We start from the raw sequence: 23,001 nt of genomic DNA on the forward strand, positions 1-23,001 counted from the left end.
TAGTTACTCACAAACCTAAGGGAAACCCTATTTATAAAACCACAATAATAATTCTTTAACAGAACAGGAATAGGTCATTCCCAAGCCTGAATTATAGAGCTGATGGGATGAAAGTGGGCTCAATAACAACTAAACATAATGACAGTTTGCATGGAAATTTAATAACTTATTGCAGGCTTATAGATGCCAGGGTCTTTCCTAAGGATTTTGTGTATATTATTTGCTCATAACAATAATGTATAAGATAATAGTAATTAAGATTATTTATTATTTTAATTTTGCAGCTATATAAACGTAGATGGTCTAGATTTTTAATACTTTTTCTGTCTCGATGACGATGATGATTTTGGTTTTTCAAGACAGGGTTTCTTGTGTAATAACTCTAGCTGTCATGGATCTCTTTGTAGAACAGGCTGGCCTTGACTCACAGATATTTGTCTACCTCTGCCTCCTCAGTGCTGGGATTAAAGGAATATACCACCTCTGCCTGACTTTGATGATGAGGATGAGGATGATGATGATTATTCACATCTGTGAATCAAAATCTCTCTCTCTTTCTCTCTCTCTCTCTCTCTCTCTCTCTCTCTCTCTCTCTCTCTCTCTCTCTGTTTTGGTTTGGTTTTTCAAGACAGGGTTTTTGTGTTACTTTGAAGCCTGTCCTGGAACTCACTCTGTAGACCAGGCTAGCCTTGAACCTACAGAGATCCACCTGTTTCTCCCAAGTGCTGGGATTAAAGGCATGTGCCACCACCACCCAGCTAATAGATATATTTATATATCTATTTATAATATTTATATTTTGCAACATCTCTGAAAGTAAATGAACACACAAAGTTTGGTTCTTACTGTTATGTTCTGTGTTAAAAATTAAAATAATTCCTTTTTAAAAGATTTTTATTTATTCATGTTGTGTCTATGTGTATGTGCATATGTTTGTGGGTACTTGTGAAGCATAGAGGTTATTGGATCTATTGGAGCTGGAGTTACAAGTGTTTGTGAGCTGGCAGATATGGATGTGGGAACCAAAGGTTCCTGGGAGACCAGGGAGTTATTCTTAACCTGAGCAGTCTCTTAGCCCCTCAAATTCATTTGAATCTTTTGTTATTTTTTTCAGGAAAGCATTTGATTTTCAGAGGAAACGGTACGGTAAACTAAAGACGTTTGCAACTGTGAACCCTGAATTTTGCAGTGAAACAAAAAGTAGGATTTATCTTAAACTGAGTCGGAAGGAGAGCTCTTCAATTTATAATAAAGGTAGGTGGACCTGAACATGTTCATGATTGAGTTCCATAGCTCTGCAAATCCTTTATAGTAAAGAGAATTTTTAAAGTATAATTTAACAATGCCGTATAGTGAAAATTGTGGTGTTGTAGATCATTTCTAAAAAGTATACTCAGAATTTTTAGAGTTTTTAATCCCAGCACTCAAGAGACAGAGTGAGTAGAGGCCAGCATGGTCTACAGAGCGAGTTCCAAAACAGCCAGGGCCACACAGAGTAACTCTGCCTCCAAAAACTAAAAACAAAAAAATTTTAAGAATTTTAAAAAATTTTATTCCAGAATCCACTTTATTGAAAAATTGCACTAAATTTTTGATACCATATAAATAATAAAGTAATTTAACTCTGTGCCAGACCTATTTTTTTTTTCTAAGACAGGTCTCTCTGTGTTACAGCCGTGGCTGTCCTGGAACCCACTCTGTGCACCACCACCTCTCAGCGTCCATGACCTATTCTTACCCCAGTCCTCCCATAGCCTGGTATGGAACTCTTACACTGTTTTGTAGATATACAAAAGACTTTTTGAGATACAATCCTTGAAAGGGAAATGTTGTATTACAGATCATGAGAATGTAGCATCCATCTTTATCTTAGAATTCCAAACTGATTTCCGTAGTAGTTTTTGCCAAGTGTAGTCTTAGTACAAGAGAAGCTGTGGGTCAACCTACTCAAGTGGGTGTACAGTGAACCTGTAGTTTGGTTTGCACTTTTCTCTTCAAAATGTTCTTTATGTGTTTACTAGCTGTATGTGTTTCTTATCTACTTTACTGCTGAATTTTTAGCAATCCTTTTTATAAAAGTTTTTTTTTTTGTTTGTTTGTTTTTTTGTTTTTTCGAGACAGGGTTTCTCTGTGGCTTTGGAGCCTGTCCTGGAACTAGCTCTGTAGACCAGGCTGGTCTCGAACTCACAGAGATCCGCCTGCCTCTGCCTCCCGAGTGCTGTGATTAAAGGCGTGCGCCACCATTGCCCGGCTTTTTTATAAAAGATTTTTATGTGTTCATGTTATTGCTTTGTTGGTCAGGTATATTGTGAATATCTTCTCATGTACCAAGTCTTTTTATTTCAAGCCTTTTCTAAACTTCTTTTATACTGTAAGTGGGAGAAATCAAACCCAAGGCCTGGCATATGTTAGGAAGGGAATTTATCACTGAGCCACATCTCTTTCCTTTCTTAATTTTTGGTTCATTGAAACAGTGTCTTTCTGTCTTAAATTCACAGTTTCTCTTGCCCCAGCCACCTGAGCGCTGACTGGGATTAATGGCAGAACTACCATGCTGGGCTTCTATGATATATATCTATATCATATAGATATATATATATCATATATATATATCTTTGTCCCAGTCCCGCAGTGCTTAAATTGCTGTAGCTTAAGTCTTAATAGTCAGACTATACAGAGTTCCCCTCACTTCCAGAAACTGCTCTTGCCACTTAGCAATTTCATATGCATTTAAAGGCATCTGGTGAAGTTTTATGAACAAAAGCCTGCTGGAATTCTGATGCAAGTTGAATCTCTAGATTACATTCAGACCCATCCCAGTATGCATGTGGAAATAAGGGTAGCTGAGTGAGTTAGTTTTCTCCTTTTCACCATGTGGGTTCCAGGTGCTTTATCTGCTCAGCTGCCTTGCCAGCCTTAGAGACTGACATCTTGTTTTATTATCTCTCAACTCAATAAATAAACTTTGGAAACTTTCGTGTTTGTGGAGGACAGGATCTCACTACCTCTTTCCTCATCCTCTGAGGGCTGGGCAAACCTCTGTAGAAGTCATTGGTTCAATGTATTAATACTTTATATTTTCGGAAACTTATGTGGATTGTATATTTTGTTTTCTTGATTAGTTTTGCCTGAGATTTGTCTGTTAGTTTTGTGAATCATCTTTTGTTTTCATTGATCGAAATATCAGCAAATTGTTCTTATATTTTTGGTTGTGAGCCTAGCCTTTAACGGCTGAGTCATCCCTCCAGGCCTAGCAAATTGTTCTTTAATTTTTTTTTTTACAAACAATAGAAACACATAATTTTTAAGATGTATTTTTATTTTATGTACATGAGTACCTGTCTGAGTATATATGTATTCTGTTGTGAGTTTTAGTGATCTAATTTCTAGCATCAGCCAATCATAATGTATTGTTTACTTGAAGTCTGCAAAAGGTGGAGATCTTAAGGGTTCTTAGCAGGCACACAGTAGTAACCATATCAGGTGATAGATAAGTTAATTAGTTTGCTTGTGGAAACCACAGAAGACATATCAAACGTGTCGTGCTAGACTTGTAGTGCAGGGGTAGGATGGCTGCGTACCATACACAAAGCACCAAGTTCAGTCCCTGCTACCACCCACAAAGTGCCATGTTGAAATCCTAATGAGCTGTAGTTTTGTTTTGTTTGTTTATTTGTTTTGGTCAAGCTTACCTCAGTAAAGCAGGAATTTGAAAATGTTTTACCTTTCAGGTGATCTTTGGGTGATTTCAAAAACCCTAGACTTCCAACTAGATACCTTCATTGCATGCAGTGCCTTCTATGGGCCATCTTCTGTCAATGAAGTGGAGCTGCTGCCTTTGAAAGGCTATTTCCCTTCTAACTGGCCCACGAACAGTAAGTATCATTATGTCCACCTAATTTCTATTTAAACAGAACAACAGATTGTATGCGATATGATCCTAAAATATGTATTGTTTCTCTGTTGTGTCAGAATACTAATCAAAAGCCACTTGGAGGAAGGAAGGGTCTATTTTGGCTTACTGGTTATGGCTGGTCATCAAGCCATGGCAGCTGCTCAAGACAGGAACACAGAGGCAGGAACTAAAGTGGAAATCACAGAGGAGCACTGCTTCCTGGCTTGTTCTCCTTGGCTTGTTCAGCCTGCTTTGTTATACAGCCCAGGGTCACCTACTCAGAAGTAGCACTGCCTACTGTGGGTTGGGCCCTTCTGTCGTAAATTCAGAAAATGCCCCACAGGCTTGCCTACAGACTAGTCCAATGGAAGTATTAGTATTTCTCATTTGAGGTTACCTCTTCCTGGTTTGTGTCAGGTTGAAATAAAACTAACACATGTATGAAAGTTGAATTTGTAAATATTTCTTTTTTGGTTTTTGTGGGTTTTTTGTTGTTGTTGTTGTTTTTGTTTTTTTTGTTTTTGTTTTTTTGTTTTTTGTTTTTGTTTTTTTTTTTTTTTTTGAGACATGGTTTCTTTGTAGCTTTGCTGCCTATCCTGGAACTAGCTCTTATAGACCAGGCTGGCCTCTAACTCACAGAGATCCGTCTGCCTCTGCCTTTGCCTCTGCCTCCCGAGTGCTGGGATTAAAGGTGTACGCCACCACCGCCCAGCTTTGTAAATATTTCCACAGTTCAAGTCCCATAGAACTAACAATATAATGAAATCTTGAGGGGCTTGAGAGATATATCAGTGGTTAAGGCAATTATTGCTCTTGCAGAAGACCCAGGTTTATTCCCAGCAACTACGCAATGGGTAATAATCATCTGTAATGACAGTTATGAAGATCTAGTACCCTCTTCTGACCTATTAAGGCATTGGGCACACATGTAGTATACATATACATGTATGCAGAAAAAAAAAACACTTTTACACATAAAAAAAGAAATCTTGAACTAACACTTAATATTTGGTTAGGATTAAATGTTCTATATACCTGATGTTTTTAAAAATGTAAACTTCGGACATGAGTCCTTTTTCACATAATTTTATTTAGATGAATTCTAATTTTCTTGGACTTTGAAGGTATATTTAGTAAACAATGTATCTTTACACCGAGGTTTTAGAAATTTGATATTCAGCCGAATATGATTTGTATCTTGATTATCTAAGCCATTTTGAGAAATTCTCTTTATAGAATTTATTTTTATATGTCTTAAGTGTTTTGCTTGCATGTATTTCTGTGCCATACATGTGTGTCTGGTGTACACAGCAGCCAGAACATGGCATCGGGACCCCTGGACCTGCGATTACAGATGGTTGTGAGCTGCCATGAGGGTGATGGCACTCCAACCCTGGCCATCCGGAAGAGAAACAGATACTCAACAGCTGAGTCATCCCTCCAGTCCCTCTTGAGAAGTCTTTATGAAGTCAGACTACCCACCTTATTTTTCTTTTAGCAAGGAGAGTTTTAGGCCTGGGCTACATAATATTTTTCTCAAATAGAAAATTACAGATTTCACTGATTTAGGGTCCTGAGAGTCTCGTAGCAGAAGAGACTTTAGTCAATTTATTTCCATCTAGTTATTGAATATGGAGGTTTCTGGAGACCGCACTATACATTTCAGTCTCTCTTTCTGATGCTTGAATTTAGTCCATAGTGAACTAAAGACACAGCGTTTAATGATCCCAGATTTCTAGTAGTTCATATTTTTTAAGCTGTGATCTCCAACAACCCTCCAATCCCCTTCTTTTTGGTTGAGACAAGATCTTACTGTGGAGTCCAGGCTAGCCATGAACTCATAGAAATCCTGCCTCTGGAGTGCTAGGATGATAGCCTTGCATGACTTGCTCTTTTACCCCCTTTATTTTCTTTCTTTATTTAATGAGACCTGGCAGGTCTCAAACTCAGTGATTGACTTGCTTATGGGATAAAGGTGTGTTGGGATTAAAGGTATGCTTTTTTATACTCAACTGATCTATTTGTTTTTAACTAGCTAAACATAGTCAACCAGTATGACTCTAACAAGGGCCCAATTAACAATTCATCACTTTTCATGTGGACAATTTTGTTTGTTGCAGATGCTTTCTTAGCAATGTTCACATTCTAGTTTTATATGTTTTAATAAGTGATTGAAGAAGAAATACTCGCAAGTTTGAGAACTTCGTAAGCATATCTCTGCAGCACAAGCGCTGTGCTGAGAAGAACTGCTGCTGTTGATTCTCATTTCTTGTGTGTTGTAACTTAAAAAGCAACACGGGAGAGAAAGACGCCATGCAACAGGACTCACATGGAGGAGATTTTATTAGGGGAAAGGGACCGGCTTCTGAGGACAGAAGCACAGAAGTGGAGAGAGAGGCAGAGAGATGGGGGTGGGGGGAAACAGGCAGAGAAGCAGAGAGAGAGAAAGGAATAGACAGAGAAAGAGAGAGATTGGAGGTGGGCGAGGCCTACCTTTTAAAAGGAAACGTAAGAGTGTGCACAGAAGGTGCTCTTAGTGGCTGCAGCCCAAGAGCAGGCCAGTACAGATGCCTAAATGCTAACACTGTTGATCGTTCCAAGTGTGATTTCAGTTACGCAGTTTATGAGTGCTCACACTCAAAATAAATGACTGGAGAGCATAGAATGTAAAAGACAGACATTTAAACACCTCTGCATGGCCTGAAAATTTCATTTTCTGTCTTCTGACTAGTTCAGAAGCTAACCTCTGAGTTACAAGGACATTTAATCAGTTTGTTTGTGTTGGTTTTATTTACATCTAATATTCATTTTCTACGTTGTCTCTGTAGTAACAGTCCATGCATTATTGGTTTGTAATGCCAGCACCGAGCTGACAACACTGCAGAACATTCAGGACTACTTTAACGCAGCAACTCTTCCCGTAATGCCATACCTGTTAGCAATGTAAGTCATCTTTTATCCTTGATCATTGGTTTTAAATTATGGTGTCCTAGTTTGCTTTCTGTTGTTTTCTGTTGCTGTGATAAACACTATCATCAGAAGCAGCTTGGGAGGAAAGGCTTAATTTTATCTCCCAGTGTATAGTTTGTCATGAAGGGAATACAGGGCAGGAACTCAGTGCAGAAACCTGGATGCAGGAACTGAAACAGAGACCATGGAGGAACATAGCTTACTGGCTTGCTGAATCTGCCTTTTTTTTTTTTTTTTTTCAACTCAGAATCCCCTGCCTAGGGGTAGGGTAGCATAACCTACAGTGGGCTGAACCCTTCTTCATCAATCATTAATCAAGGTTTTCCCATGGGCCAATATGATGGAGTTGTTTTTTTGACTGAGGTTCCCTCGTCCCAGATGACATGAGCTTGTATCAAAAAAATTAAAAAATTGACAAAAAAAATTAATCAGCCTAGATGGTAACTGAAAGTGCAATAACATTAAATATATTTCACCAACAAAATTTTAATTATCTTTTAGATTAGGAGATTATCGTGTATTAGAAGTTAAGCATAAAACAGATGTGGCTCAGTGGTAGAATGCTGTCAGCATGTGGGAGGCTCTAGCTTTGATCCCTAGCACCAAAAATAAATAAAATTTGTAAGAGGAAAGGAAAAAAGTATGTATTACTTTCCTTCCATCTGTTTATTTATTGTGGTTTGGGCTCATATTGAAATTTATTTCTCTTTATCTTGGGGACAAGTTTTTAAAGGATCGTTATAGTGCATAATGATGGAGGAAGGTCATTGGTTAATTAATAAAGAAACTGCTTGGCCCTGGTAGGTTAGAACATAGGTGGGTGGAGTAAACAGAACAGAATGCTGGGAGGAAGAGGAAGTGAGCTCAGATGCAGGGCAGCTCCTCTCAGAGCCAGACGATGCAGCCAGCCGCCAGGTCTGACATGCTGAATCTTTCCTGGTAAGCGCATCTAGTGGTGCTACGCAGATTATTAGAAATGGGCTAAATTAACACGTGAGAATTAGCCTAGAAGAGGCTAGATATAATGGGCCAGGCAGTGTTTAAAAGAATACAGTTTGTGTGTTGTTATTTCAGGGCGTAAGCTAGCCAGGTGGCCGAGAGCTGGGGTGGCAGGAACGCAGCCCGTAGCTCCTACAACATAATTTTATTCATCTATATGGTTTTTTACTGTGTATGGTGTATCTGGTGTTTTGCATACATGCATGTGTGTACACCATGTGTATCCCTGATCTGAGGGTCAGAAAGGCTATTGGATGTCCTAGAACTAGATACACAGCCAATTGTGTACTGCTGTGTGGATGCTGGGAGTGAAACCTGGGTTCCCTGGAAGAACAGCCAGTGCTTTTCACTCCCGAGCCTCTCTCCAGCCTCTTTTCTGTATCTTTATGTTATATATTGCTTAGCATCCAAAAGAACAATCTGATAGTGTTGATGTTGATACTATTTTTGTTCTAATTACCTAAATCTCACATTTTAATTTCTCTAATATCAAAACTTTTTTTAAAAAAAATCAGAAATGGGGCTCGGCTATAGCTCATTTTGCCATATCCGTGAGACCCTAGGTTTCATATTTATTACCACATAAAGCAGCTGTGGTAATATATTGTACTCTTGCCATTTCAGAGGTGGAGATGGGAAAATCATGAATTCTAGTCCATCTTTAGCAACGTTGAGAGTTTCAGGTCAATCTGGGATACATGAGACCTTGTTTTAATAAATCAAAGAATGGATAAATTAATTATAACAACTGGAAAGTGAATACATTAAAATGAGAATGTTTTCTTGCACTAGGCATCCATCCCCATACGAGTGCTTTACCACTGAACTCCTGTCTTCCAATTTGGATTGTTATTATCTTACAGCATTACCCTTTTCTTTGTCATAATACCCTAGGTTTTTGTTTTGCTTTGCTTTTAAAGCCTTATAGCTTCACTTTTATTTATTTATTTTATTTATTTATTTATTTATTTATTTTGTTTTTCGAGACAGGGTTTCTCTGTGGCTTTGGAGCCTGTCCTGGAACTAGCTCTGTAGACCAGGCTGGTCTTGAACTCACAGAGATCCGCCTGCCTCTGCCTCCCGAGTGCTGGGATTAAAGGTGTGCGCCACCATGGCCCGGCATAGCTTCACTTTTATATTTTAATTTTTTATACATTTTAATTTAGTTTTATTTTATGTGCATTGGTATTTTGCCATGGGTGTTAGATCCCCTAGAATTGGACAGTTGTGAACTGCCATGTGGATGCTGGGAATTGAACCTAGGTCCTCTGGAAGAGCAGCCAATGCTCTTAACCACTGAACCATTTCTCCAGCCCATAACTTCATTTTTATATCCTACACATAACAATACAATTATTTGTCTATTGTAATTTTGCCTGAAGTAGAAGCTATGTTAATTATCTAAACCAGACTATTAATTAGTGCTGTGATTTTTGTGGGAACATTTCAATATTTGAATCTCTCTACTTGGGGTCATTATTTTTTTGGTGTGAAGAGTATATAAATTAATGAGTAAACTACTTAAGTTCATGCCAGCATATAGTATGTATTTCGTAAATATTAGTTTTCTTGAAGCCTATCCTCCAGAAATGCTCTGACAACTGTAAAATGGGAGCTAAGTTATGAATGAGTCCAGTCACACGTCTCAAAAGTCCTGTTTCTGATGTACTCTCTTTTTACTAGGTCTCGGCCAGCTGCAGTTAGCAATAAAAATGTCAGTAAAAGAAAATTTATCCCACCAGCCATTGCAAATATTAAAACAAAATTTGAACTCCTGAACCTGGGAGCCACCCTGCAGTTAGCTAGTGAGTTGATTCATATACACAGGCTGAACAAGGATCAAGCTACAGCACTAATTCAGATAGCTCAAATGATGGCCTCTCAAGAAAGTGGTGAAGACGCCCTGGAGCCCTGCACCCCTCCCCTGCCTATCACAATCATTCATGGTAAGAAAGAGATAGTCATAGTAAATGTAGACATTTATAGGTTATCCTGCTCTTTTGTAGTTTTCTAGTGGGTAAGAATGTAGAATCTTGAATTAGAACACTGCTTTCATATTCTGGCTCCATCACTATTTATTGACTGTATGATTTTGAATAGGAAACTTACTTCTTAGCTTTGATTTCCTGGAAATGTGGATTAAAAATAGCATATATCTCATATGTTTGGATGCTTAAATGATTAAATGTAAGTAGAATGCTTAGAGGAGTGCACAGCATGTGGGTCCCTCAGCACAGTTAGCATTTATTATGCTGATGCTTCATTGTAGTCTCACCTTTTCCACATTTGACCCATGTAGTCTGCCTGCCTGCCTGCCTGCCTGCCTTCCATTCTCTCTCTCTCTCTCTCTCTCTCTCTCTCTCTCTCTCTCTCTCTCTCTCTCTCTCTCTCTCTCTCTCTTAAATGCTTTTCTGAGACAGTGTTTCTCTGTGTAACAGCCCTAACAATCCTGGAACTCACTCTGTAGGCCAGGCTGGTCTCAAACCGCCTGTGTCAGCCTCCCAAGTGCTAGAATTAAGGGTATGTGCCACCACTGCTCAGCTTCCACATAGTTTTTCTAAGACACACACTCTTACAAGTCAGTCCTGTTGTTTAAAATCCTTCAGTGTCTGCCTACCAGCTTCCAGAGAAATTTCAAAAATTTTAGCCATAGTAGACTTATGATTTATCTTTGTTTGACATAGCCTGACTGGCCTGGAACTCACAGAGATCCACCTGCCTGTGCCTCCCAAGTTTGATTTATCCTCTGTGGTTTATCACTTTGCCTACCCAAACCTCCATTCTTGCCTGCTTGCTATAATACCTAGAAATTTCTAAGAATACTTTTAACATGCTTAGCTGACATTTTGTAGACTGTTGGTGTGGGATTCTGGGAGACTTAGTTCTGCGACTTCTTTTTTTAAAGGACGTCTTTCCATCTCCACCAAGGCAAAGATAGTCTTCCTTCTCTGGTTCCATAGCAATCAATGTTACTCTATTACCATACATATCTTTACCTGTTTATCCTGTTGACTGTAGCCTTATTGAAGATGATAATGTTTATCTGTTTATCCTCTTGCGAGCACAAGTGGACATCGTTTTTGAATAAATTAATTAAATGAAGGGGGGCAAGATAGAGAAAATATTGCTTGTACATTCATGAAAGTTTTTGTGATATTTTAGGTGTTTTTGGAGCAGGCAAAAGCTATTTGCTGGCTGTGGTGATTTTGTTCTTTGTACAACTGTTTGAAAAGTGTAATGCTGAAACAGTTGGAAATGCAAGGCCTTGGAAGCTTCTCATTTCTTCTTCCACTAATGTAGCTGTTGATAGAGTGCTTCTTGGGTAAGTATGATAGGCGGATTTAAATAGCTGATATTTTAGATTATTCCCAATGTCCATATGTATTTTTGCTGCCTGACAAGAATGCAAGGCCATTGCTTCTGACCCAAGAGCTATGAAGTAGTAACAGTCTAGTTTCTTAAGTAGTAATTGTTCATTTATCTGACAGTTTGTCATAAACAGTTTAGAATAACCCTCTAAAATGCAAGTTCAGCCAAGAGCATGTAGGGCTGAAAGTGTGGTGTTGGGGGAGGCCATCTGGTGTGAGCCTTGAGCATTCCTGTGAAAGGCATTTCTCAGGGTTGCAAGTTGGACTAATGAGGTAATATCACCCTCTGAAATTAAAGGGAGGACTGCTCATTGCTTGTTGCTAAGAGTGGTGTATATCCAACCTCAGTGCTTTTTAGCTGTACTGTTGAACCCATTGCATGTGCAGGCATCTGCCAGGATGCTCTACATCTCCTGGTGGATTTTGGGGACCAAAGGACTCGTACACACCATGGTGCTTATGCTATTTCTTGTCTTAAGTAAAAATCCTTTGCCTCTGACTCAGAGGGTTGGGTTTATTATTTTAGATGTAAGTTAAAATCCAATCCCCAAACCAACAGTTATAGCCCATTCTCTTACTCATGAACCTGTATAAACACATTAATATAGCTGAACAATGTAAGTTATAGCATTGTTTTCATAAGAGGGATACAAAGAAGGCAATAACAATAATAGTAAATACATAAGAATTTTTAATTTACTCTCTCTCGGTGGTACAAGTGTACACCTTTATATGTACAGAGCTCAGAGGAGAATGCCATATTCTACTTTATCACTCTGCCTTATTACTTGGAGACAGGTTCTCTTTCTGAGCCTGGATCTAGTCTCTGTTTCTCACAGTGCGAGGTTATAGGTGATTGCATGACTGTGTCAGGTTTTTGGTTTCTAATGTGGTGTGCTAGGGATTTGAGCTCAGGACTCAGGCTTACATAGCAAGTGCTCTTACTTTTTTGTTTGTTTGTTTGTTACAAAGAAGGACTGGTGAGATGGGCCAACAGGTAAAGGCATTTGCTGCCAAGCCTGATGAACGTAGGCATGTGTGCCCAAATTAGCATGAGCGTGCACACATAAACAGACAATAAATAAATACAGTTTTTAAATACCAAGGAAATGCTGAATATTTACCAATAATTTAGTATTTATCTGAATATCAGAATAAATAATGGCTTCTATTTTAAAAATCCATGACTCATATAGCTAGTCTTTTTGTTAAATATCTATCTATCTATCTATCTATCTATCTATCTATCTATCTATCTATCTATCTATCTATCTATGTATATGTATGTGTGTGTGTGTGTGTGTGTGTACCACAGCATACATACATGTGGAGACAACATTTTACATTTAAAGATTATTTTAGACTGGGGATGTAGCTCAGTAGTGAAGCAGTGACCTAACATGTACAACACACATACATGTGCACATACACGTGTATTGGAGCCAACTTGTAAGCTAAGGAAATCGACCTAAGCTAGGGTAAAAATTAGACGCATCCTAAGCTTCTTGATATATTTTATAAAATTGCCCACCGGGAAAGTTTTGCTATTGTGCACCTCATAAGAAATCTAAGAGTGACTAAGGATAGCATTTTTTAAAAATCTAAGATAATGAGGAATTTCCTAGCACTTCAATGGAAAGAACAAACTTAGATTGCTTAGCCTGAAATGAAAATTTACTGTTAGACTGTTAGAAAACATGTATTGAGAGATTAGAATGAAAAGGGCAGGTAAACATCCGATCTAAAAATACAGGAAGTCTGTGCACTCTCTGTCTCCCTCTGTCTCGCTCCCTCTCCGTGTGTGTGTGTGTGTGTGTGTGTATGTGCACAGTGCTAGGGATAGAACCTGAGGCTTTGCGCATGCGGAGTGAGTGTTCTTCCACTGAACCACACTCACAGCCATTTTAGAAGACTATTTAATACTTGAATCTCTGAAAAGGACCTGAGAAATGTGACCCTGTGAATCTTACGTGTCTCAATTGCACATCGGCTGGGTTCCTCTATTTCTTCACAGTGAAATAGCATTCTTCTGCGTTGGAACAGACATTGTCTAGTGTGATAGACAGAATAAGACAAAGGGATTTTGTTTTTCGTTTGTTAGTGTTTTAGAAAAAATGAAAGCATAAATATATAGTACACATTACCCTATTACCCTATAGTAGCATCGCTCTGAGAATACTGCCCCTCATTATTACAGATTTAATACAAACTTGTATTGAAAAATGACCACTAACTATTTTGGATTGAGAAGTACCTAACTTTTCTCTAAACAGAGGCCTATTAGTTACTTTTCTTCATATGCTGACAAAATGATGTAGGGAGGAAAAGGCTTATCATGTCCACAGTTCCAAGGTGCAGGGCCTCCTGGCGGGGAAATCATGGCTGCAGAAGCATGGGGCAGTTGGGCATATACACCCATACACTGGAAACAAAGTGTGAGGGGGGCAGAGGCTGGGGCTTTGCTTCCTTTCTCCTTTTTAATTAATGTGGGACCAAGGAGGGGGTGCCACCCACAGTTAGGGTGAGACTTAAGTTCTACAGTTGTAATGAAAGACTTAACCTCCAACTGCCTGAGTTAAATATGTTCTTAAATATGTTTTGTGAGAGATCTTTCAATTACATTGCTTTACTTTATTTGAGTTTATATATTTCATATTGAATCTATAGCTCTTAGAACACAGTTCTATGAAATAATAATAATATACTTGAACATGTTTGTGTACATCTGTATGTCCAGCATTAGGAAACCTAAGTAGAAATTCTAACTAGAAAGAGGCTGAGCATTGAGAGTTTAAGGATAGCCTGGGCTATATACTGGTACACTGTCTTTAAAGAAAAGTTCAAAGGGTTGGAGAGATGGCTTAGCAGTTAAGAGCACTGATTCCAAAGGATCCAGGTTCAATTCCCAGCACCCACATGGTAGCTCACAACTGTCTGTAACTCTAGAATCCAACACTCTCATAATGATATACTTTCAGGCAAAACACTAGTGCATACAAAATAAAAAATAAATTTTACACACACACACACACACGAAAAACCCACATGAAACTGTTTTACACGGTGTTTTGTAAGTAAGGAGAATTATTTTTGTCTCATTTTCTTTAAGGCTTCTCAGTCTTGGATTTGAAAAGTTCATCAGAGTTGGGAGTGTTAGGAAGATTGCCAAGCCAATATTACCGTACAGGTGAGACTGCTAAATCCTAAAAGTTACAGAATATTCTAAGAAGTATGAAAATGGGTCCACCCCTACATCCATTCCATCTGTGATCTTCTGGAGCATTGGAGGCTGGGTGGTGGATGGACTCAGGGCTCCAGGATCTCCAAAGCACAGGGCAGCGGTGGGATGTCCAGGAAGAGTCCCAGTGAGGGCTCACCATTGATGGTGCAAGGGCCTCGAACCAGACCAATGATTCTTTGCAATGAATGCCTTCATGTAAAAAATGAGGGTTTACTGCGTGATTCACTGTGTCACACTTGCAGCATCCACGATGAGATTTCCCTTTCCCCTTCTTCCTTTTTCCCCCTCCTTTTTCTCTTAAATTTTATTTTGATTTTATTTTGGGGTGTTGGGGGAGAGAGATGGGTGGGATTGGGAGGCATGATGTGAAAGTCACAAAGAATAAATATGAAGAAAGTTTAAAAAAGGAAATATGAAAATGTTTTTCAGCCTGAAATTTGGCCTTTGAGAAAGAGATAACTTTAGTTAGATTAGGAAACCTAAGTAGAAATTTTAACTAGAAAGAGTAAGCCAAAGTAGATGTCGTGGTGCATGCCTTTAATTCTGGGTCTTGGGAGGCAGAAACAGGCGGTTCTCTGTGAGTTCGAAGTCAATATCATCTCCATAGCTAATCCCGGAACAGCTAGGACTAGACAGTGAGATCTTGTCTCAGAAAAGCAAAAACAAGTAAACAAACATAAAAAATCTAATTTACTTTATTCCCTGTTGTGTATAAGAGTATATGATGAGAAGTGAAATAGGGACTGGGGAGATGGCTCAGAGGTTAAGAACTGTGGCTGCTCTTCCAAAGGTCCTGAGTTCAGTTGCCAGCAACCACATGGTGGTTCACAACCATCCATAATGAGATCTCATGACCTCTTCTGTCCTGCAGGCATGTATGCAAGCAGAACACTGTGTGCATAATAAATAATCTCTTTTTTTAAAAAAGGAAATGAAATAAACAAGGAATATTCTTTTATGTTATTCAATTTCAGCTTGCATGCTGGCGCAGAAAATGAAAATGAACAATTGAAAGAACTCCATGCATTGATGAAGGAAGAACTGACTGCTATAGAAAGGGTTTATGTGAGAAAAAGTATCGAGCAGCATAAACTGGGGACCAATAGAACTCTGCTGAAGCAGGTGAGGTGAAATTGCATCAGTTCCTTTCTTGATTTGTCTCTTGTGCTCAGATTGATTCTCTTTAGTTGTGGGATGGATGATCTTTGATTCAACAAGGTGTGGGCCTTCTGTGTCCTTACACACCTTACCTATTGCATCTTTTTATTGCTGCAAACATTCTTCAAGTTTGTGGTGAACATCTTACCATGCCTGCAGCATTCTTTATTTTTCCTTTACATAGAAGCCTGAAGACAAAAATTGGAAGCTTTGAATAGGTTCTCGGTGAACCCAGTAAAAATTGTATTCCGGGAGAAAGAAAAAAGTTTTTACTCTGGGTGAGATATCAAAGTGCAGATTTGTCTTTGATGTACTCCTAGAAAGCCAGGTCCCTGAGGATCTGTCTATGCCCAAGAATCCAAGTAGCACTCCACTTGCTCCCAGGCATTGGGTGCTAGGCGCCTGGGCTGTAATAAGTATTATCTCCTTGGTGAAGGGCTTTTGTGGGTAGAATAGAAAGATTCAATGGCTTCATCTTATGAAAGTCAAACCTGAGGAACAGGACAATGGGTAAAGAAAAAGGAAAGTCATTGGCTCTCTTGGACCATGTGGATGTTGATCAGTTTCTACAAAGTGATTTTGGGAAACCAGCCTATCCAAGACCTTGTCTTGGTCAGCTGTTGCTGAGATCATGCTGCTGAACAACAGGATCTCAGGACAGCTTATGACTCCATGTCAGCTGCTGTGTCTCAGCTTAGACTGGGGACCAGGCTTTTTCTTTGTTCAGTTTGCAAACGACCTTGTACTTAAAGCAGCACATGAGAGCAGGCTAGACCTTTAAAGCTTCTGTTCATGTCCTGTCTCTAACATTCTGTTTGCTCTAACTTATCAGGCATGTGTCAGTGAGGCCAGGAAGCAACCTCCACCTGCCTCTCTGGTGGTGAGCAGTGCAAGTGTGGTGGGTGTCATAAAAACTTTACAGGGAAAGCAAAGTAGGAAGTAATGACCAGTACATGTTAGGTTTGCATTCTAGGAGTTCCCAGGTTACTGTTTTTGTTATGGGGTCTTACTGTGTAGTCCTGGCTGATCTGGAACTCAGCGATCACCTGTCTCTGTCTCCTAGTGTTGGGATTAACAGAGTGAGCTGCCACAAGCAGCTAGAAGTTCTCAGAGCCCTTGAGATTAATTTTCTATGACCAGAGTTGTAGAACTTACTTTATGCTGCCTCTCCTCAACCAAATACTAAATTTGGTTGTTCTCAATGAATACAAATTGCCAATTATGTAAACTACTCAACTTGTTATAATAACAATATATATGAAAAGCTGCTGCCAGGCAGTGGTGGTCAACTCCTTTAATCCCAGCACTCTGGAGGCAGAGACAGGTGGTCTGTGAGTTCGAGGCCGGCCTGGTCTACAGAGTAAGTTCTGGAACAGCCAGGGATACACAAAGAAACCCTGTCTCAAAAAAGAAAAAAGAATAGCTGCTGATAATTTTTAGTGAAAACCCAGTTACCTGCAGAGAACAGAAGAGAGTTCCTGCCTGGCTACTGGGCAATCATCGTTTATTTAAAATATAATTGACAGAATATAGAATTGTCCTGCACCAGCTATGGAAGGGGGAAATGATGTAATTATAATCTCAAAAATGAATTTTTAAAGATTTATTTATATATGTATATGTGTATTCAGGTCACAAGGGACTACAGTTACAGATGGTTGTGAGCCTCCATGTGGCTGTTGGGAATTGAACTCAGGACCTCTGGAAGAGCAAACAGCTAGTGCTCTTAACTGCTGAGCCATCATCTCTCTAGTCCTAAAAAGAAGTAATTTTTAAAAAATAGATCTTCTGTTTATTTGGACTGCTCTCGCTATCAGGCATCATTATACTATAGATAATAGGAAGGGAAATGGATGTGGATATATTCATAGCATTCAAACAATATATATGTGTATAACTCACAGATAATGGATCAATAACAATGTATAATTTTAAAAGTTCGTAAATTTTTCTATTGCATATTATATAATTTTTCAATATTAACCTTTCGAGCTTCGTGCCTTGAACTCAATGATGTTTTGATGTAATGCTTAAGGTTTATATAATTCAGATACACTAACGGGTAAAAAAGTACATTTGAAGTTTCTTTTATTTGAGTCAAGGACTCACTGTTTAGCCCAGTCTACCCTTGAACTTCTGGTCCTCTTGCCTCAACCCCTTGAACATTGGAATTACAGGCATGCCCTGCTTAGAAAGCTACCTATTTAATTAATCACAGTGCTATAGCGTTCAGAAGTTAAGCAAAGGCTGATTTTGTTAACATATTCTGTGTTCTTTGTGGTAAACATGGGTGAGTGTTAATAAAATATGTGTTGTATTAATTCAGGCACACCTGGAAGATAAAGGAAAACATGTCACTCTTGAAGCTTCCTGAGCCCTTCATGCTTTAATATGTTTCTTAGGTTGTAATGTCAGAGTGAATGTGTTCTTGTTATTGACCTTATAAAGTAGCTTGTTTTCTGTAACACCTACTTTGTATGTGAGAGTAATGAAAATGTAGCAATAAAATGACAACTGATTTCTTTTTTTTTTTAATATTTATTTATTATGTATACAATATTCCATCTGTGTGTATACCTGAAGGCCAGAAGAGGGCGCCAGACCTCTTTACAGATGGTTGTGAGCCACCATGTGGTTGCTGGGAATTGAACTCAGGACCTTTGGAAGAGCAGGCAATGCTCTTAACCACTGAGCCATCTCTCCAGCCCCCGACAACTGATTTCTTATGAGCAGGAATCATAGGTTTGGTTAATCATCTGACTTAACCTTCAAGTTCTCCAGTAAATTCTTGATTTACTTTTAAAAGCTATTGATTAGGGATATTTTTTGTTTGTCTGGGCATGGTGACTCACAACCATAATCTCAACACTTTGGAGAGAGGCTGAGGTAGGTTTTGAGGCTAAGCATGGGCTACATAGTGCATTGTAAGCTAGCCTAGGCTATCTTGTCTTTGTCTCAAAAGCACATTTTTTTCTTTTTTAAAATAAAGGTTCGAGTTGTTGGCATTACCTGTGCAGCCTGCCCATTCCCATGCATGAATGACCTTAAATTCCCTGTGGTTGTGCTGGATGAGTGCAGCCAGATGACAGAACCAGCCTCACTCCTTCCTATTGCAAGGTAACCCAAAAGACTTCCCAAAATACACACAAGTCAGTTATTTCAGACCTTTCCTGAGTTCAGTCCCTAACAGACACTTGTCAGAATTCTTAGCAATTCAGTTACTAACATTAGTTTTGTAAATAATAGAGGGAAACTTTTTGAAGTAAATATATTAAAATTTTGTAGACTTATAGTTTAGCCATTGGAATCACACAGTCCTTAAAGCCATAAGAGGATTAGTGCTAGGACCATTATAGGACTTCTCAGATTGTTAGCCAGGTTAGTGGCTCCTAACTCTACTGGGCAGTGTCCTGATTTCCTTTCTCTTGTATGATTTGATGGCTTAGCTTTTGAAAGTATTTTTTAAGCTTATGAAAGAATACATAGAAAAGCATATTGAAAATGAAAATTTTTCACCAGAATTTTTTAAAAATGTTTATTATTATGTGTACAGTGTTCTGCCTACATGTACGTCTGCACACCAGAAGAGACACCAGGTCTCGTTAGAGATGGTTGTGAGCCACCATGTGGCTGCTGGGAATTGAACTCAGGACCTCTAGAAGAGCAGCCAGTGCTCTTAACCACTTGCCTTTGCTCCACCCCCGTCTCTAGAAATTTAGGAGTGTGAAATCTAAACATTGTTAATGTGATTTCTGGGTTTAATCCCAGTACCATGGAGAATAAAAATAAGGCACCTCTAAGGAAGAGTCCACCACTGTAGGACCTGGAGACCTTGCTCAGCCCCCAGTTGATCAGTCGGTAGGACACCAGCTGTTAGGGCTTGCCTGGGACTTGGGAAACTCCCAGACATTTAGCTTTTCACTGAAATGGCACTGGGCAATCAGGCTGATTTGGTTACTCTCCAGCAACCAGGTGGAGGGTCACTGAGGCCCTGGGTGGAGCACAGAGTAGTAACACAGTTCTGCTGTATTCTAAGTACATTGTGGCCTTCATTTGGTCCTTTAAACAGCCACGTGAGGAGTTTCTCCCTCCAGGAGATAAGAGCGTGAAGCAAGGAGAGCCACAGATATGAAAGATAGGGTTGAGATTTGGATACAGGTTTGTCTGTGAACCTAGGACTTTCCCACACTGTCTTGCTCTTACTTAGACATTTTGTCCTACAGGCCTTGTTTATCTCACTTCTAAAATAGTTGAAGCCAAAGAATTCGATGACAGCTTTAGAGTTCCGGCATCTTAAGATCACTGTTTCTCAAATGTGTTCTGTGAAACACTAACTCTATGTAGAAGCAAGGGACACCTAATATATTTTATGTGAAAAAAAATGTATGTTAAGTGAAAGTGTGTCCGTCCACATGGGTGTGTGTATCAGTGTTCACCCATGTGTATCAGATAGATGCGTATACATGTGAGGCCAGAGTAGACATCTAATGTATTCCTTTGTAGTTCTTTACATTCTTTTCCTTTTTTAATTTTAACATTTTATTTTTTTACTCTATTTTATGTGTGTGAGTGTTTTGCTCATATGTCTTTGTATCATGTGTGACCTGGAGTTGGTGGACAGTTGCTGACCTGTGGGTGCTAGGAATCGAGCCTTGTCCTCTGCAAGAACAAGTGCTCCTACTCACTGAGCCATCTTTCCAGCTGTCTTCTCCTTATTTTTTGAGGTAGGGTCTCACTGAAGCCATGGCTCACCATTTCAGCTGGTCTGGCAGTGAGTCCCAGATCCTCCTGTCTCTCAGCCCCCAGCACTGAATTTATACACTGCTGCTGTCCAGCAGCTATATGAAATTCCAGAGATCAAAGGTCTTAAAGCACTCTTCTACTCTGCCTAACCCGAGATTCTGTGAGGTAACATTTCAAAACCTTTAATATGCCGGCTAGCACCGTTGAACCTTGCTAGTTCTTAGAGCACTTTCTACATTTGAATTCTAAGAACACATTTCAGAAAGAGCAATGACTGATGTGAGTATACCTTTTCTCTTTGCTTAGATTAATTTTCCATATTGTTTCTTTTTAGGTTTGAGTGTGAAAAGTTAATTCTTGTTGGAGACCCCAAACAGCTGCCTCCTACAATTCAGGGTTCTGATGCAGCTCATGAAAATGGATTGGAACAAACTCTTTTTGATCGACTTTGCTTAATGGCATGTACTCCTCACTACTTTGAGTTATCATTGATTGTATACTGTGAGGGTGGGTAAAGGATACGGTACCTTATCCTTGTTCTTAAATAGTTTGTAGTTGGAGGTCTTTGAAAAGTATTCATCTTATGGGCAGTGGAATCCTCTTATTCTAACATAGCTTTAAATACAGAAGTGTTTCTCTGTGTATGCCACCTTCCATTATCCATGAGTGTGAAGAGGAACAGTGAAGTGACATTTTGTCACAGTACCTAGCAACCACTACCTAGTTCTAATTTTTTCCCCTAATGGAGAAAAAAAAGAGAATTTTCTGTAAATACTTAAACTTTCATTTATTTTTGTTAGCATGTAAAAATGCCTTTCACCTTGACATTTCACTCATATGTGTTATGGTGGTCGGACGCTTAAAAGAAATCCCACACTAGCTCAGAATCGAGAGATAGTCATTCAGGGGTAAACTCACAAATCAGAATCCTCTGCTTGACCGCTTGAATCACGTGATCCAAAAGAGCAGCCAAGCAAGGGGAACTACAGAAGGGCCACACGCAGGTTCGGCTGGCCACACGTGTAAATAGTATAAGAGGCCACACCCCAGTAGGCTGGTAAATATAAGCTGTAATACTTCCTACAGCACCCACAGAGCTCCGCCTGCCTATGCCTTCCGAGTGCTGGGATTAAAGAAATGTACCACCACCGCCGAGCTGTGTATTTATATTTTTAAATTTATTTATTTATTAAGGAACTTCCAAACTGAATTTTTATAATTGCCAAATCTCTTTTCACTCCTACCAACATGAGACCAAAGGGTGTCCTCCACATGCTCACTGGCATTTATCACCATGTGTTTGCTTTTCTTTTTCTAATTTTGTTTTTGAGATTGTATTTGTTTTTATACACACTGAGTGTTTGCCTGCATGTATGTCTGTGCACCATGTGTGTGCAGTGCCTGCAGGGGCCTGGAAAGGCCTTGGGACTGGAGTTAAAGTCGTTAAGCTGCCATGTGGCAGCTGGGGATTGAACATTGCTCTTAACCGTGGCAGTGCCTCTCCAGTCCCCTTCATGTGTGTTCTTGATGATAGTTATCCTGACTGTGAAATGGAATCTCAAAACAGTTTTAATTTGCATGTCCCTAATAGCTAAGGATAATATATGCTTTTTTTTTCTTTTCACGTTTATTTATTTGGAGGGCAAAGTTGGGGGCACACATGTCACAGTATAGGTGAGGTCACAAGACAATTTATTACCTAAGTTATCCCCTACCATGTTTGTTCAAGGGACCAAAATCAGATCTTCTGACTTGGCAATAAGTACCTTTACTTGCCAAACTATCTTACTGTCCCGGGATGTTGAACACTTTAAATATATTTGTTGTAACGTGTCTTTCTCTTGAGGATTGTGTAGTCAGTTTGCTCATTTAGTGATTGGGTTAAGGTTTGAGTTTTGGTATTTTGGGAGAGCTCTGAAAGTTTTGGATATTAATCCCCTGTCAGGTGTAGAGTTGGCAGATTGTCTCCCATTCACCAGACTCTTCACCCTGGTCATGGTTTACTTTGCTATATAGAAAACTTTTTAATTTCATGCGGTCCAATTTGTCACTACTGGGTATTATTTTGTGTGTTGTTTGCATCCTTGCCCCTGACCATGCTTCCTTAGTAGGTGCAGAGTTTCAGGTTTTCTCCAAAGGTCCTGGATCTGTTCTGGATTGGTTTTGGTGTAGGTTGCGCGGTTGACAGTATGTTTCCCCTACTCCAGGGCTGAAGAAGCTGTGTTTTTCAGTATACATTTAGACACCTTTGTGGTTTCCTTTCTTGGTGCTTTATTCTGTTTTCCTGGTTTGTTTGTTTCTGTGCAATATCGGCTGTTTTTGTTACTGTGGCTCTGGCAGTTTGAGGTCAGGACTGTGATGTTCCCAGCATCAATCTTCTGCTTGGGGTTGCTTTGACTAGCTGGGATCTTCTGTAGTTTCATTTGAAATTTACAGTTGGTTTTGGGTTTTGTTTGTTTTTCTAGTTCTGTGAGGGATGATTGGAATTTAGATGAAGAAAGCATTGAATCAGTATATTTCAGTAATATAGCTGTTTTCGCTATTTAAATATTCACTATTTGGTGTAAGTTGGTTGTAGGTTTGTGTGTGTAGCCTTTATTATGTCCCTTCTCTTTCCAGTTTCTTCG

At 39.2% G+C, this 23,001-nt stretch overlaps 1 protein-coding gene across 1 annotated transcript in view; it reads left to right on the forward strand.

Annotated features, from left to right (window-relative positions):
* Positions 1–23,001, forward strand: part of Zgrf1 (zinc finger GRF-type containing 1) — a 51,591-nt gene that overhangs the window by 24,953 nt on the left and 3,637 nt on the right. The window contains exons 13-21 of the mRNA XM_057792998.1: positions 1,115–1,254; positions 3,732–3,875; positions 6,724–6,838; positions 9,548–9,810; positions 11,027–11,186; positions 14,342–14,419; positions 15,448–15,595; positions 18,621–18,748; positions 20,709–20,832. Coding sequence (XP_057648981.1) covers positions 1,115–1,254; positions 3,732–3,875; positions 6,724–6,838; positions 9,548–9,810; positions 11,027–11,186; positions 14,342–14,419; positions 15,448–15,595; positions 18,621–18,748; positions 20,709–20,832 — 1,300 coding nt within the window. The remainder of the gene's footprint in view (positions 1–1,114; positions 1,255–3,731; positions 3,876–6,723; positions 6,839–9,547; positions 9,811–11,026; positions 11,187–14,341; positions 14,420–15,447; positions 15,596–18,620; positions 18,749–20,708; positions 20,833–23,001) is intronic.

Source organism: Chionomys nivalis, chromosome 18 (assembly GCF_950005125.1).
Source record: "Chionomys nivalis chromosome 18, mChiNiv1.1, whole genome shotgun sequence".
Lineage (NCBI taxonomy): Eukaryota > Metazoa > Chordata > Mammalia > Rodentia > Cricetidae > Chionomys > Chionomys nivalis.